The 16740-nt window shown below is 48.1% G+C and overlaps 1 protein-coding gene across 1 annotated transcript in view; it reads left to right on the top strand.

Annotated features, from left to right (window-relative positions):
* PCNA (proliferating cell nuclear antigen) overlaps window positions 1-8023 on the top strand; it is a 31122-nt gene extending 23099 nt beyond the window's left edge. Inside the window, exons 6-7 of the mRNA XM_033948954.1 lie at window positions 5810-5933; window positions 7745-8023. Coding sequence (XP_033804845.1) covers window positions 5810-5933; window positions 7745-7824 — 204 coding nt within the window. The 3' untranslated portion in view covers window positions 7825-8023. The remainder of the gene's footprint in view (window positions 1-5809; window positions 5934-7744) is intronic.
* The last annotated feature ends 8717 nt before the right edge of the window (window positions 8024-16740 follow it).

Here is a 16740-nt window from a genome sequence, read left to right as displayed (position 1 = left end):
TCATCAAGGATCCCACATCTCAGGGGGCCGTGCGGGCCACTCAGAGGACGATCTGATTTCTACAGAGTCTGGGATTCGAGATCAATTTTCCCAAATCCCATCTTCAACCTTCGCAGACTCTCCCCTTCATCGGAGCTGTTCTGGATACTGTTCAACTCAGAGCGTTCCTCCCTCCTCAGCGCCTGGCGGCTCTTCTTCATCTTTGTCACTCGGTCTCTTCTCGCCCGTCCATCTCGGCGAGACACATGATGGTGCTCCTGGGCCACATGGCCTCTACGGTTCACGTGACTCCTTTTACCAGACTTCACCTGCGGATTCCTCAGTGGACCCTGGCTTCCCAATGGTCGCAGATCTCCGACCCTCTGACTCATCACATTCAGGTCACTCCTGCTCTGCTGCAGTCACTTCGCTGGTGGATGCTCTCTTCCAATCTTTCCAGAGGTTTGCTGTTTCATGTGCCTACCCATCAGAAGGTCCTCACGACCGACTCCTCGACCTATGCTTGGGGGGCTCATCTGGACGGGCTCCGCACCCAGGGCTTTTGGATGAGTGCCATACCAATCTCCTGGAACTCAGGGTGATTTTCAATGCTCTCACTGCTTTTCAGCATCTACTTCATGACATGGTGGTCCTCATTCGTATGGACAATCAGGTTGCCATGTATTATGTCAACAAGCAGGGAGGCACGGGATCGGCCTCCCTCTGTCAGGAAGCTCTGAAAGTTTGGGATTGGGCGATTCGCCACAATACCTTCCTCAAAGCTGTCTACATTCAGGGGGCGGACAATGCCTTGGCGGACAACTTGAGTCGTCTTCTCCAGCCTCACGAGTGGACTCTCCATTCCACGCCCCTTCATCAAATCTTCGTCCTGTGGGGGATGCCTCAGATAGCCCTGTTTGCAGCTCCCCACAACTTCAAACTGCCTCAGTTCTGCTCCAGGATCTACACTCCTCATCGTCTCGAGGCAAATGCTTTTCTTCTGGACTGGGGGAATCTCTTTCTGTATGCGTTTCCTCCGTTTCCTCTCATTCAAAAGACTCTGGTCAAGCTCAAGTCCGACAGGGCCACCATGATTCTGATTGCTCCTCGGTGGCCCAGGCAGCCTTGGTACTCCCTTCTTCTGCAACTCAGCAGCAAGGAGCCCTTCCTACTGCCAGTGTTTCAGTCTCTGCTTACGCAGTATCGGGGATCTCTGCTTCATCCCCACCTGCAGTCGCTACATCTGACAGCTTGGTTCCTCTCAGCGTAACTTCCCTTCAGTTTTCACCAGCTGTGCGGGATGTTTTGGAAGCTTCAAGGAAGCCTGCTACTAGACAATGCTATTCCCAGAAATGGACTAGATTCTCTACTTGGTGTTTTTCTCAGCGCAAGGAGCCTCAACATGCTTCCTTGTCCTCTGTTTTGGACTACCTTTTGCACCTGTCTCACTCTGGCCTCAAGTCTACATCGATCAGAGTTCATCTTAGTGCGATTGCTGCGTTTCACCAGCCTCTTCAGGGGAAACCTCTTTCTGCACATCCTGTGGTTTCCCGGTTCATGAAAGGACTTTTCCATGTCAATCCTCCCCTCAAACCGCCTCCAGTGGTTTGGGACCTCAATGTTGTCCTTTCTCAACTTATGAAGCCTCCATTTGAACCTCTTAACAAGGCTCCTCTGAAATTTCTCACTTGGAAAGTGGTGCTTCTCATTGGCCTCACTTCTGCCCGTCGAGTGAGTGAACTTCAAGCATTGGTTGCGGATCCGCCCTTTACTGTGTTTCATCATGACAAGGTGGTCCTTCGCACTCATCCCAAATTCCTCCCCAAGGTGGTCTCGGAATTTCATCTGAATCAATCCATTGTTCTTCTTGTATTTTTTCCGAAGCCACATTCTCATCCTGGAGAATCAGCTCTTCACACTCTGGACTGTAAGCGTGCTTTGGCTTTCTGCCTGGAACGCACCAAGCCTCACCGAACTGCTCCTCAATTTTTCATCTCCTTCGATCCGAACAAGTTGGGACGCCCTATCTCTAAGCGCACCATCTCCAACTGGATGGCGGCTTGTATCTCTTTCTGCTATGCCCAGGCTGGATTACCCCTTCACAGTAAAGTCACAGCCCATAAGGTCAGAGCAATGGCAATCTCTGTAGCTTTCCTCAGATCGACACCGATTGAGGAGATTTGTAAAGCTGCCACTTGGTCCTCGGTTCATACCTTCACCTCTCACTATTGTCTGGATACTTTCTCCAGATGGGATGGACAGTTTGGCCAAACAGTGTTACAGAATTTATTCTCCTAAGTTGCCAACTCTCCCTCCATCCCATTGTGGTTAGCTTGGAGGTCACCCACTAGTGAGAATACCTGCCTGCTTGTCCTGGGATAAAGCAATGTTACTTACCGTAACAGTTGTTATCCAGGGACAGCAGGCAGCTATTCTCACGTCTCACCCAACTCCCCTGGGAGACACGCCCGGTGCATCGGGCGGGAAGGCACTCGCGCATGTGCGGTGTGGGCAACTCGAAACTTCTAAAAGTTTCTACAAGCAAGTATGCTTGTGAGATGTCCGCATCGGGGCTCCATTGGATGACGTCACCCACTAGTGAGAATAGCTGCCTGCTGTCCCTGGATAACAACTGTTACGGTAAATAACATTGCTTTCTACACATTACTTGGCACAAATGAACTTCACTCCTAGGATGGATCTCGCTTTTGATAAATATCAGGTTTTCTGTTACGTGTCAACAAGCTCCAAGACCTATCAAGCTTAGTATTACACAACTATTTAAACAGTTTTCTCCTCTTAACGTGCTATCTTTTCAGCTTCAGGAGTTATGATCACCATTTCAGAAGTAGTAATTTCCATCATTTAAACTTTCTGCCATTCATTTGAAATCTTTTTGGGGTACTTCATCAAAGCTGTTGTTTACAAGTCGGCTTATGACAAGTCACTAATGGCTGACAGAATGGTGATCAGAAAGGTTTGTGGCTGTATTGCAGCACTGGAATAGAAACATGACAGCAGATAAAGGCCAAATGGCCCATCTAGTCTGCCCATCCACAGTAACCATTATCTCTTTCTCTCTGAGAGATCCCACGTGCCTATCCCAAGCCCTTTTGAATTCAGACACAGTCTCTGTTTCCACCACCTCTTTTGGGAGACTGTTCATGCATCTATCATCTTTTCTGTAAAAAAAAGTATGTCCTCAGATTACTCCGGAGCCTATCACCTCTTAACTTCATCCTATGCCCTCTCATTGCAGAGTTTCCTTTCAAATGAAAGAGACTCGACTCGTGCACATTTATATTACATAAGTGTTTAAACATTTCTATCATATCCTCTCTCCCGCCTTTCCTCTAAAGTATACAGATTGAGATTTTTTAAGTCTGTCCCCATATGCCTTATGATGAAGACCACACACCATTTTAGTAGCCTTCCTCTGGACCGACTCCATCCTTTTTATATCTTTTTGAAGGTGCGGCCTCCAGAATTGTACACAATATTCTAAATGAGGTCTCAACAGAGTCTTATACAGGCCATACCTCTTCCTATGCAACCTAGCATCCTTCTAGCTTTCACCGTCAGCTTTTCAACCTGTTTGGCCACCTTAAGATCATCACTTACAATCACACCCAGATGTCTGTGGAATACTATCAAAGGTTTTGCTAAAATCTAAATACACCACATCTAGCGCACATTCTCTATCCAATTCTCTGGTCACCCAGTCAAAGAAATTGATCAGATTTGTCTGACAAGACCTACCTCTAGTGACTCCATGTTGCCTCCAATCCTGTAATCCACAGGATTCCAGAAACTTGACCATTCTCTGTTTTAAAAGCGTTTCCACTAATTTGCTTACCACAGAAGTCAGACTTACAGCCTGTAATTCCCTACTTTTTCCTTACTTCCACTTTTGTGGTGAGGGACCACATCCATCCTTCTCCAGTCCTACGGTACCACTCCTGACTCTAGAGATGCATTGAAAAGGTCAGGGGAGCTACCAGAACTTCCCTAAGTTCGTTCAGCACCCTCGGATGTACACCATCTGGCCACATCGCTTTATCTACCTTTATTTTAGCTGGCTCCTCACGAACACAATCCTCTGAAAATAGATCAGGGTCTATTACTCCTCCATCCCTATTTATATTTGTCTAATGCGGTCCCACTCATGGCGCTTTAGCCATGAACACAGAACAGAAATATTTGTTAAGCAATTCGGCCTCTTCTTTATCAGCTTCTACATATTCATTCCCTTCACCTTTGAGTCTCAAAATGCCACTTTTGCACTTCTTCCTATCACTAATATATCTAAAAAAATGTCTTGTCTCCCCATTTTATCATGTCAGCTATTTTTTCTTCCATTTGCATCTTTGCTTTCCTGACTACACGACCAGCCTCTCTTAACTTTTCCAGATATTTTTGCCTGTCTTCCTCTTTCTGCGATCTTTTGTAGTTTGTGAAAACTAACCTCTTATTCCTTACCTTCTCAGCTACAACTTATGAGAACCAAAGTGGCCTCCTTTTCCTCTTACTTTTACTTACTTGCCTCACAAAAAGGTTTGTCGGCATTTCCACTCCTTCCAGATGTTCCCACCCAACACAACAATTCCTTTATGTAATCCCCCATCCGAACAAAGTTAGTTTTATTTAAAGTCTAGAACCTTTGCTTTTGAATGAGCCCTCTCTATACCCATCTTAATATTAAACCGTACCATGCAGTGATCACGATGCCAGATGATCACCCACTGTAACATCAGAAACACTTTCCCCGTTTGTAAGTACTAAGTCCAGTATGACCCCATCCCGCTTGGGTTCCATTACCAAATGCTGGAACAGTTCTCCTTGTAGAGAATCCAGAATCTCCCTACTTCTAGAAGACCCTGCAATAGGGATACCCCAATCAACATCTGGCATGTTAAAATCACCTATTAGTAAAACTTCCCCGTTTTTAAATATATTCTGAATGCCTATTGTTAAATCTGTCTTACTTCTTCCATCTGAAGGAGACTTGTATATCACACCAATGTAAATATATTCACCATTCCCTCATTCCAAATTGATCCACAGTGCTTCTTCCTTGCTCTGCAGATTCCTGCAAGGAATGAGTGGTTTGGCCTTAGAGCCATTTCTCAGACTGCTTCTAGAATTATCCTTAACCAGTCAGGTTTTGAGGATATCCACAAGGAATATGTAAGGACATTTTCATACACTGCCTCCATGGTAAGCAGGTATTTTGGCCTGGATTCTCTACAGGGCAAAAGAAAGGTCCCAGAAATGAAGGTTAGGGTTTTCAAGGCTGGTATTTCCGGCACCTATCTTTTGATGTGTATCATGCCTACATAGGCGTTTTAGGCTGGCTAATGCCACTTCCGGTGTTAGCCACACCCATAGTGGTATTAGGTAGCCTAAAGCACCTAAATAGGTGCGATTCCGGTGCATATTATTTAGGCGCCGGTAGGCACTTTAACGTTAACTTTTTTTGCTGTTTTAATGGCATTTGTTAATTAACTTAAGACACTGGTAGAATTTCTTCCCTTTGTGCATATTTGTTGTGGACATCCTGGAAATCTAAAGGGCTATTCCAGGGCAAGAGGGTATTCCAGGGCAAGTCTGAAAGCATCTTAGAAGGTTTATGATATCAGAAGTGCAGAGCATTAACTCCTATTTATCTCACATTGTAAGTATTTTTTCCTATATCGTATGCATTTAACTTGCCGAATCTCAAATGATTTGTAATGTATGTACCATGCTTAATTGTTGTAAACCGCCTAAAACTTTCGGGTATGGCGGTATATAAAAATAAATTATTATTATTATTTATTCCTCCTTTCAGGTTACAATAGAAATGAATGAGCCAGTCCAGCTCACATTTGCACTGAGGTACTTGAACTTCTTCACCAAAGCAACCCCCCTCTCACCCACAGTCACGCTTAGCATGTCTGCAGATATACCCCTCGGTAAGCATTAGAGTTGTCAAAGTTCTGTGTTTCCCTTTTTCCATGTTGGTCATATTCTTAGGCTGCTAGTCTTGTCTAATGTAGAATAATCTGCTTATGTTTATACAGTATTCTTTTGAGATGTTCAGACGTGTGTTGATGGGGGAGGATTCTGATCCAATGGCAATGTTTGAACTGTATTCCATTTAGATTGACAGGAAGCAGGCTAAAGATCTTATAGAAAAAAAAACTGAATGAAAATTTCCACAGCTGCTTTAAGTAAAACAAAGTATCTTTATTAGCTAGCTCGATTATTCTTCCATTTTTCATACGCTTGAATCGATTAGGTTGCTGCATTGCTGAAAGTATAGCTGACAGGGTGTTAGCTATGTCATTCAGGCAAGCAGATCATTTGGGAGCTCTTTTACTAAGCTGCACTAAGAAATGGGTTTAGTGCATCCTTGTGAGGGACTTACTTCTGCACTAAGCCTGTTTTTAGTGTGGCTGTCAAAAAGGGTCTTTCTTCAGTTGAATATATGGCCATGTGCTAGTGTTAAAATAATTGCTATTGGAGCGCTTACCACCTCCTATTTAGGAGGTGCTAAGGGCTTCTGTTAAGAACATGCTAGCCAGTTAGTAAGTGTGATAGCTGATTAGCCCATTCTCCCCCTCTCCAAACCCCCTCCCCCCTAAAAAAAAATCATAAGTTTGCACAAATGGCAAAACTAACGTGGAATGTACGGGTGCCCACACTTTTTTGGCTTGCGAGCTACTTTTAAAATGACCAAGTCAAAATGATCTACCAACAATAAAATTTTGAAAAATACAAAGCACACTGAACGCAGAGAAAATGTTAATTATCATTTGTATTTGGGGGTTTTATCAGAGGTCAAGGCAGATGACTTTAAAATATGTAATGTCACCTCAGTAACAACTATACAAAAATAGACAAATATACCCCCTCTCCTTTTACTAAACTGTGACAGCGGTTTTTAGCACAGGAAGCTGCGCTGAACACCCTGCGCTGCTCTCCATGCTCATAGGCTCCCTGCACTAAAAACCGCTATTGCGGTTTAGTAAAAGGGGGCCATAGTGCAAAATATAAACAGCAGATATAAATTATCAAAACGGACACAATTTGATCACTAAATTGAAAAAATCATTTTTCCTACCTTTTTGTCTGGTGATTTCATGAGTCTCTGATTGCACTTCCTTCTTCTGTAAAGCCAATATTTATTTATTTCTGCCTTTCTCTCTCTCTCCCCCTGCCCCCCTCTTTATTTCTGCCTTTCTCTCTCCCCCTGCCATCCCCCCAAGCCATCGTGCCGCTTCTCTACTTCTCCGATTCTTTCCCTACCTCCACTCCCAAGCCACCAACGCGATTTCTCCCTGCTGCTTCTCCGAGCCAGACCTGGCGCGTACAAGCGCCGGGCCCACAAGACTTCACTTCTGACGTCAATTCCAACGTCAGGGAGGAAGTTCCAGGCCAGCCAGGCAGCAATTGGCTGGCCCAGAACTTCCTCTCCAACGTCAGAATTGACGTCTGAGGTGAAGTTTTGTAAGTCCTGTGCTTGTACACACCAGGCCTGGCTTGGGGAAGCAGCAGGGAGAAAAAGATTGCGAAGGCAATGCGATCGACTTGTGTTGCCTTTACGATCTACTGGTCGATTGCGATCGACCATTTGGGCATCCCTGCTTTAGTGTGTTTCATGTTAGGTCAATTTTGTTGCATTAGGCACACCTTAGTACCTAATGCAGTTTAATTAAAGGACCCCTTAAGCTGTTTAAGCATTCTGGAGACCTTAATTTCCTTTTTTTTTTTCATTCTACAGTTGTTGAATACAAAATTGCAGATATGGGCCATGTAAAGTATTATCTGGCCCCCAAGATAGAAGATGAGGAAGCTGCATAAATATTTGCACAGGGTGCTGGAGCACTCACAAGAAACTCATTTTATATATATATGTATACAAAACTGCTCTTATGGTATGTGTTTGTTGCAATTAAAGTATAAATTTGCAGGTGTCTGCCAGTTTTATACCTCTTAGACATGTCTGTAGATATTTCTGTAAATACTCTTTAAGTCAATAAAGATTTTGTTTTAAAACCTACTGCAAATATTTCAGTTAAGAGACCTGACTCCAAGCATAAATACATAGGAAGTATTTAAATGCCTCCTTAGGTTTCCCTTCACCTGCCTTTTCCCAAAATAAGTACTTTTTTATTTTAACTTTGCCTCTTTTATGCTTTATGATGACTACTAACCATTTTAGTAACTGTCTCTGGACTGACTTCAACCCATTTGTTTCAATTTTTTTAAGGTGTTTCCAGAATTTCACACTGTATGCCAAATGAGGTCTTGCCATACAGGGGCACTATTGCTGCCTTTTCCCTGCTGGTCATTCCTCTTTCTACACCCAAGCATTATCCTAGCTTGCTGTGACTTTTTCTACCTGTTTGACCAACTTAAAATCTCCAGATTCTGTGGCTTTATGCACTGAAGTTTCTCACCTCCTCCCTGCCGCCTCCTGCTTTCATATTAGCTACCAAATCCTAGACTATTTCTCAAGATTCGCTAGATCCCTTGCTAGTTCAAATAAGGTATCAGCTTTTACTCTTCATTTCTCAGTTGGAAAACAAAGCGAGATCCTTGCTGGTCTGCAAGGAGAGAACAAGCTTTAATGTACAGTGCGTCAGAACTTGGTCATGGTTATCCTTGTATCTTTTTTATGATCTCTAATATAATGTAATACTTTGGCCAATTTACAGTTAATTTTGATTTTAAAAAATAATCTTTGCTTGATCCATCTTCTATAGTACTTACAAATTTTCTGAGGGTCTGATCTGAGCTGCCTACAGCAGTGGTTCCTAAATAGGTCACATTAGACGAGGGGGGTGTTTCACAAACAGGGCAATTCTTTCCCTCTGGACATCCATTGTGATCCTAGTTATTAAATAATCTCCATTTCAGAATGTTGATTTTTTTTTTTTTAAAGTATGGTTTACATTTAGTTATATATAGATAGATAGATATAGATAGATAGATATTTGTTGTGCTTTGCCTTGGATATAAGCAGATCAACCTAATCTGCATTCAGCTGGAGACACTGGATCATCTGCCACACACCCCACTAGTAAGCTGCCTTTTTCATTGAGCACCTCCAACTAATTTTTAGAGGCCAAAACCAGGATGTCTGTCTGTCTTCTGAAAACTAGTTTAAAAATGTAAGCTTAATAAAAGCACAAAATTAGATTATTTTATTTTTATTAATTTATAATGTAGCAGTTGGAATATGATAACTTTTAAAATTCACATCTTTTTATACTCGCTCAGTACAGAGGAACATGTATAATTTTTCTATTTCTCTAGTGTATTGCTTAGGTGTTCAATTTAATTTTTGTCTATATATTTCGGTTTTATAGTTTATTTACCTGTTTGTATGCCTGGCTTATTTTTGGTTTTTGGAACACACATTATCCCAGGACAAGCAGGCATGATATTCTCACATGTGGGTGACGTCATCTACGGAGCCCAAGCGCGGACAGCTTTTCAAGCAAACTTGATTGAAGTTTCAAGTTTGCTACACTGCACCACGCATGTGCATACCTTCTTGCCCACTAGAGGGCGCATCCCCACCTCGTGGTCCTCAGTTCATTCTCTTCCGCGGAGCCAGAAGCCCTGTGGAAATTGTGCTCTTAGTTTTGCCTTCTGTCACCGCGGCTGTATCTCTTTTTTGATTCGGTCGCTGTGTTTCTCTTTTTTGTTCCTTTTATTTCTTTCCGTTTTCGTTAAAAAAAAAAAAACTTTTTCGTTCGGCTCCAGGGGCTCTCGGTAGCCGCGGCCGCAGGACCTCGCTTGTTCCCGGCCGGTTTTTGGGCCCATGTCCCGTCCTGTGACGGGCTTCAAAAAGTGCACCCGGTGCGATCGGCTTCTTTCTATTACCGATCCTCACCGGTGGTGCTTGCGTTGTCTGGGCCCTGAGCACCCCACCGACACTTGTTCCCGGTGCTCCACTTTTCAGAGGAGAGCTCTCCGCCGCCGTCAGGCTCGTTGGCGGAGCTCTTTGTAGTGGACCCCGTGGCGGGGAAGGCCTCTACGTCGGCTTCGGCCCCGGCCTTGACCTCGGCCTCGACTCCTTCGTCCTCGCCCCGGGAGCCCTCGACGTCAAAGCTTCAACTCCGAAGTCGGCGAAGGGTAAGTCCTCACTTCCTTCTTCACTTTCAGCCTCGAAGAAGCCATCCTCGAGTTCCTCGGCGGGGGCGGGTGGGTCATCCTCGGCCCCGCCCCGAGAGCCGAAGTCGGGTGCCCCGCGGGAATACTCGTTATCGAGGGAGCACCCGACGGCCCCGGATCTGCCAACTATGATGGGGGTTCCCGTCTTCCAGGACTTGCTCCGGGCTCTTATCGCCTCGGAGCTGTCCGGGGCCATCACGCACCTTCAGCAGGCTTCGGCCTCGGCTGCCCCGGCGTCGGTGACCTCTGTCTTGGTGCCCTCGACTTCGGGCCCGGGGGGGGGGTTTCGGCCTTGGCCCCGACCTTGCCCTCGGCCTCGGTTGACCAGCCTGAGCGGAGTGTGCGGCCTCGGGACAAGGTGCGGCGAGTTCGGAGGATCTCTTCCTCTTCGTCCTCGTCGAGGTCCTCCCGAGGTTCCTCGCCCTCGGGTCGGCCTCAGGCGAAGCGTCGATCGAGGAAGCCCAACCGCCAACGGGCTTCGCCTCGGCGCCGCGGTTGCTCCTCGCTGACCGGGGCCGAGACCCTGCGGGTCTCCGAACTACGCCTCGATAACCCGAGGCTGTTCGTTTGTCTGAGGTTGAGTGCTCGAGGGACTCTTCGCCAAGACGGAAGGGGTGTGCCTTGGTGCCCCATACCCCGGGGACTTCCCGAAGGGGTTCCTCGGGACATGGGCGGTCCCCGACCCCGCCTCGATCGCTCGGGGCAGCTTCTTGGGGTTCGGGGTCTGGCACGGGAAGGGAACCTCGTTACTCACGCGAGGCTTCTCCTTCCTTTTTGGCGAGGCGCTTGTCTCGATCTCCCTCTCCACCTTCAAAGCCCTCCTCTTTCTCTAGATTCGTTCTGGATATGGGAAGGGCTTTGGACCTTGATCTGGGAGCAGGATCACAGTACACCAAGGAGTTTTTGGAGGAGCAGGATTTACCCTCTCCTCCCAGAGAGACGCCTCGGCTCCCTCTTAATAAGGTTCTTAGCCAGACCTTCTTGAGGAACCTTGACTCCCCTCTTACAGTCACAGCGGTGCCTTCTAAGATGGAGTCCAAGTATCGCACTGTTCCGTGCAAGGGCTTTGATAAGGCACAGCTGTCCCACCAGTCCCTACTGGTGGAGTAGGCTTTGAAGAAGTCGCAGCCTTCCAGGGTCTCTGCGGCAGTTCCCCCCGGACGGGAGGGATGGACCTTGGACAAGTTTGGTCGTTGCCTCTATTCCAACTCTTTGATGGCGACTAGGGTCCTAAATTACGCTTTCACCTTCTCGTCTTATTTGAGACAGATGGTGAAGTCGTTGCCGAGGTATTATGGAGTCATGCCGGATTCCCATAAGGAGGATTTTGGGGCTTTTATGTCCAATTTGTCCCAGCTGCGTCTCTACCTCTTCCATGCGGTATATGACGCATTTGAGCTCGCCTCTCGAGTGTCCGCCTTCTCGGTGGCCATGTGCCGCCTGGCATGGCTCCGTACCCTGGATATGGACCCAAATTTGCAGGAACGTCTGGCCAATCTTCCATGTGTTGACTTAGAGTTGTTTGATGAATCCTTGGAGGCGGCAACCAAGCGTTTGTCTGAACACGAGCGCTCTATTGCCTCGTTGGTCCGTCCCAAACCCCGGGCTCCGCCGCAGAAGCCGTTTAGACCCCCTCCGCGGCGGTACCCGCAGAAGTCGACGCCGGCCTTCTCCAGGCCACCGCCCCGATGCCCCCAGCAGCAGGGCAGGGCGTCCCAACCAAAGCCTCTAGCGCAAGGAGCGTCTAAACCTGCTCCGTCTTTTTGACGTGATGCACGGTTGGGGGGCGGGCCCCCTCCGCATTGTCAAAAGACCCCCTTCCTATCGGGGGCCGATTGCAGGCCTTTCTTCCAGCCTGGGCCGAGATCACGTCGGACGCTTGGGTGCTCCGGATCATCTCCGAGGGTTACTTGCTAAACTTCTTGGCCATGCCGCCAGAACATCCGCCGGGAGCTTCTCCTGGCTGTCGACACCTGCTTCCTATTCTCCTGGCGGAAGCCAGGTCCTTGTTGAGCCTTCGGGCGGTGGAGCCCGTGCCCCCGAACCAAAGGGGACGGGGGTTTTACTCCCGTTATTTTTTGGTCCCGAAGAAGACAGGGGACTTACGCCCCATTCTGGACCTCAGGAGGCTCAACAAGTTCCTGGTCCGGGAGAAGTTCCGTATGTTGTCCCTTCCAGTCCTGTACCCTCTGTTAGAATCGGGGGACTGGATGTGCTCCCTGGACCTGAAGGAAGCATATACTCATGTTCCGGTGCATCCCGCCTTCCGCCAGTACTTACGGTTCCAGGTGGGGGAGTTGCACCTCCAATATTGCGTCCTTCCCTTCGGGCTGGCCTCGTCTCCTCGGGTCTTTACAAAGTGTATGGTGGTGGTCGCGGCTGCCCTAAGATCTCAGGGACTGCAGGTCTTCCCCTACCTGGACGATTGGCTGATCAAGGCTTCGTCCCGGGAGGGGGTTATCTCAGCGACCCGACAGACTATCAGTTATCTTCAACGTCTGGGGTTCGAGGTAAATTTTCCCAAGTCGCAGTTGTGCCCGGCTCAATCCCTTCAGTTTATCGGGGCCGTGCTGGACACGGTTCGCCTTCGTGCGTTCCTTCCCTCGTCGAGACTGGAGGCTCTGCTTCGCCTGGCCTGCCAGATTCTGCGGCAGCGCTCCGTCTCTGCGCACAGGCTGATGATTCTACTCGGCTACATGGCTTCGACAGTTCATGTCAGGCCGTTTGCCAGATTGCATCTGAGAATTCCTCAGTGGACCTTGGCCTCCCAGTGGCATCAGGATCGAGACCCGCTCTCCCTCCCTGTAGAGGTCACTCCTTTGAGACGATCGCTCTGTTGGTGGACCAACTCTTCCAATCTTTCAGGGGGTTTGCTCTTTCTCGTCCCTCCACATCACAAGGTTCTGACCACGGACTCTTCGGAGTATGCGTGGGGGGCTCACCTCGACGGTCTGCGGACTCAAGCGTTATGGTCGGAGGAGGACCGTCTGTGTCACATCAATGTGTTGGAGCTTCGTGCCATCTTTCTGGCAGCTCGGGCGTTCGGTCATCTGCTGCGCAATCAGGTGGTCCTGGTACGGACGGACAACCAAGTGGCAATGTATTATGTGAACAAGCAAGGGGGAACGGGCTCCAGGTCCCTGTGCCAGGAGGCCTTGCGCCTTTGGGAATGGGCGACTTCCCAGAACATCTTCCTGCGGGCGGTTTACATTCAGGGAGTGAAGAATTGTCTGGCCGACAAACTCAGTCGTCTTCTCCAGGCGCACGAGTGGTCGCTAAACTCCCGAGTTCTGCGCGAGGTCTTCGACCGCTGGGGAACGCCTCAGGTGAATCTGTTTGCCTCCCCGGAGACTTACAAACTGCCCCTCTACTGTTCACGGATTTACTCCCAGGACCGTCTCGAGGCAGACGCCTTCCTTCTCGACTGGGAAGGGAGATTCCTTTATGCGTTTCCTCCTTTTCCTCTGATCTTGAGGACGTTGGTTCACCTCAAGTCATCCAGCGCCACTATGATTCTCGTTGCGCCTCGTTGGCCTCGTCAGCACTGGTTCTCCCTGCTTCTTCAACTCAGTACCAGGGAGCCTCTACTTCTGCCGGTGTTTCCCTCTCTGCTGTCTCAGAGTCGGAGTTCGCTGTTGCATCCCAATCTTCAGTCTTTACATCTGACGGCTTGGTTCCTTTCCCCCTGACTTCGGCGGTTAGGGAGGTGTTGGAAGCCTCGCGCAAGGCCTCGACTCGGCTTTGTTATTCTCAGAAGTGGACCAGATTTTCATCCTGGTGTACCTCGCACCATCTGGATCCAAGTTTGATTCCGGTGTCCTCGGTGCTGGAATATTTGTTGCATTTGTCCGAGTCTGGGTTGAAGACAACTTCCATCCGGGTACATCTGAGTGCTATTGCTGCTTTCCATCGGCATCTAGAGGGACGTTCTCTCTATCTTCATCCTCTGGTGGTTCATTTCATGAGGGGTTTAGTTAATGTTAATCCTCCTCTGAAACCTCCTCCTGTAGTTTGGGATCTTAATGTGGTCTTGGCTCAACTGATGAAACCTCCTTTTGAGCCTATTGATAAGTCTCTTCTTAAGTTTCTCACTTGGAAGGTGGTCTTTTTACTTGCGCTCACGTCTGCTCGTCGGATTATTGAGCTACAGGCTTTGGTTGCGGACCCGCCCTTTACTGTATTCCATCATGACAAGGTGGTTCTTCGCACCCATCCTAAATTCCTACCTAAAGTTGTGTCTGATTTCCACCTCAATCAGTCTGTTGTTCTTCCGGTGTTCTTCCCGAAGCCCCACTCGCATCCTGGTGAGGTGGCGCTTCACACGCTGAACTGTAAGAGGGCGTTGGCTTTTTATCTCCAACGTACCAAGTCCCATCGGAAGGTTTCTCAATTATTTCTGTCCTTTGATCCTAATCGGCTGGGACATCCTATTTCCAAGCGCACCTTGTCCAACTGGCTAGCTGCTTGTATTTCTTTTTGCTACGCTCAGGCTGGTCTCACGCTCCATGGTAGAGTCACGGGGCATAAGGTCAGGGCGATGGCAGCTTCTGTTGCTTTCCTCCGATCTACTCCTGTGGAGGACATATGTAAAGCTGCCACTTGGTCTTCGGTTCATACGTTCACCTCCCACTACTGTCTGGATTCTTTGTCCAGAAGCGACGGCCGGTTTGGCCAGTCGGTGTTACGTAATCTGTTTTCCTAAATTGCCATCCTCCCACCTGCCCTTTTTTGGTTGGCTTGGAGGTCACCCACATGTGAGAATATCATGCCTGCTTGTCCTGGGATAAAGCACAGTTACTTACCGTAACAGGTGTTATCCAGGGACAGCAGGCATATATTCTCACAACCCGCCCTCCTCCCCGGGGATGGCTTCTTTGCTGGTTAAGGAACTGAGGACCACGAGGTGGGGATGCGCCCTCTAGTGGGCAAGAAGACATGCACATGCGTGGTGCAGTGTAGCAAACTTGAAACTTCAATCAAGTTTGCTTGAAAAGCTGTCCGCGCTGGGGCTCCGTAGATGACGTCACCCACATGTGAGAATATATGCCTGCTGTCCCTGGATAACACCTGTTACGGTAAGTAACTGTGCTTTCTGTTAGTGTTGAATGCTTTGTAGGATCAATTTGTAGTAGTCCAGCTGAAATCCTAAGCTAAAGCAGGCAGACAACATGGCACAGTGAGTAAGGTTATTGAAGCCTATGAGAAACATTGGGGGGAGGGGGAGTCTTACAGTTGAGTTTGAAAATTTCTGACCCCATAGCCCAGGTCCCCACCTCCAAAACCCCTCCTTGTGATTTTATTTCCTTCAGGAAGTCTCCATGGGCTGTGTTTGGCACAATTTTTCTGGTGTTGGCCATCTTGGATTTTAAACTATCTTTTTTTCTTTTGCTTCCATCTGCCTCAAAACTCCTCGATTCTGCTGAAAATCAAATGAGGTGTACTCCTCGGGCCTTTTTATCACTATTTCATACCAGGTTTGTGTTGGATGGTCGGCTGAGGAGCATCTATGTCCGCATGTGATGGGAGTGTGTAGGGGAGGGGCGGGAGCCTCAGCCTCCTCGGAATCCTCCAGGGTTGGGGATCTACAGGAGGCGCATCCCCAGAGGTAGAAACCCTTCCCAGGACCCTCTGAATCTGTAATGGCCATGCACAGTACCAGGCTTCACACCGGATTTTGTGAGCCTGATGTAGAATGCTTATTTGACCTGCCAAGGGTCCTCAGTATCTGTTAGCAATGCACCTGTGGTGGCGGTGCAGGGGTTCACCCCTCGACAGGTGCCCCGACCAGACAAGGACACAGACTTGAACCGGAAGGTTCAGTCAAGCACAGACTGGGAGGATAGCAAGTCTAATTCCATGCCACTCTATCCCAGTATGAAGTCTCCCTGGCAGAGTCTGCTTCTTGCAGGAGGAAAGCAGTCAAGAGGGGATGGTGACACTGGATCAGGGGGAAGACCTAACAGTATGCTAGTTGTTCAGGGCCTCTGTGCTTTCGAGCATTATTTCTACCTTGCTGCAAGAATTAAAGCTGGAAGTCCTGCCAGCTGCTGTTTCTGAGTGCTCAGTTCTATGGCTCTGACCGCATTTCTTTCCCTTGCATCTGGTCATCACTAATCTGGTCGCTGCCCACTGGGATTCGCCAGTGGTTAAGACTATGACCAAACTATATCCGATGGAGCCAGATTTCCAGCAGTTCAGTTGAAAGTGGATTTGCTGGAAGCATAAGTCACTAAACAACCCTTCCTTCCTAGTGATGGAGGGATGATGTTAAAGGATCCTTGGGACCGTAAAGCGGACTTGCTACTCAAGCATCAATTTCAAGCTTTGGTCCTAGGGATTAAATTAGCAGCTGCATCTTCCTTGTGGCATGTTCTTGTCATACTCACCTGTCTTGGGCCTCTGACCCAATAAAGGAGGAAGATCCCCAAATGCTCCTCTCTGGAGTGAATTACATTGCTGATGCTCTGTATGATCTTATCAGAGTTACTTGCAAGGTCTTGACCTATGATATCTCTGCGGATGTTCTGGATCAGACAGAGGGCAGGAGATACTACTAAAGTTACGCTAAGCAGGCTTCCATTTCAGACCTGAAGC

This window comes from Geotrypetes seraphini, chromosome 6 (assembly GCF_902459505.1).
Source record: "Geotrypetes seraphini chromosome 6, aGeoSer1.1, whole genome shotgun sequence".
Taxonomy (NCBI): domain Eukaryota; kingdom Metazoa; phylum Chordata; class Amphibia; order Gymnophiona; family Dermophiidae; genus Geotrypetes; species Geotrypetes seraphini.
Note: the sequence above shows the minus strand (reverse complement) of the source record. Positions and strands in the feature narration are given on the sequence as shown.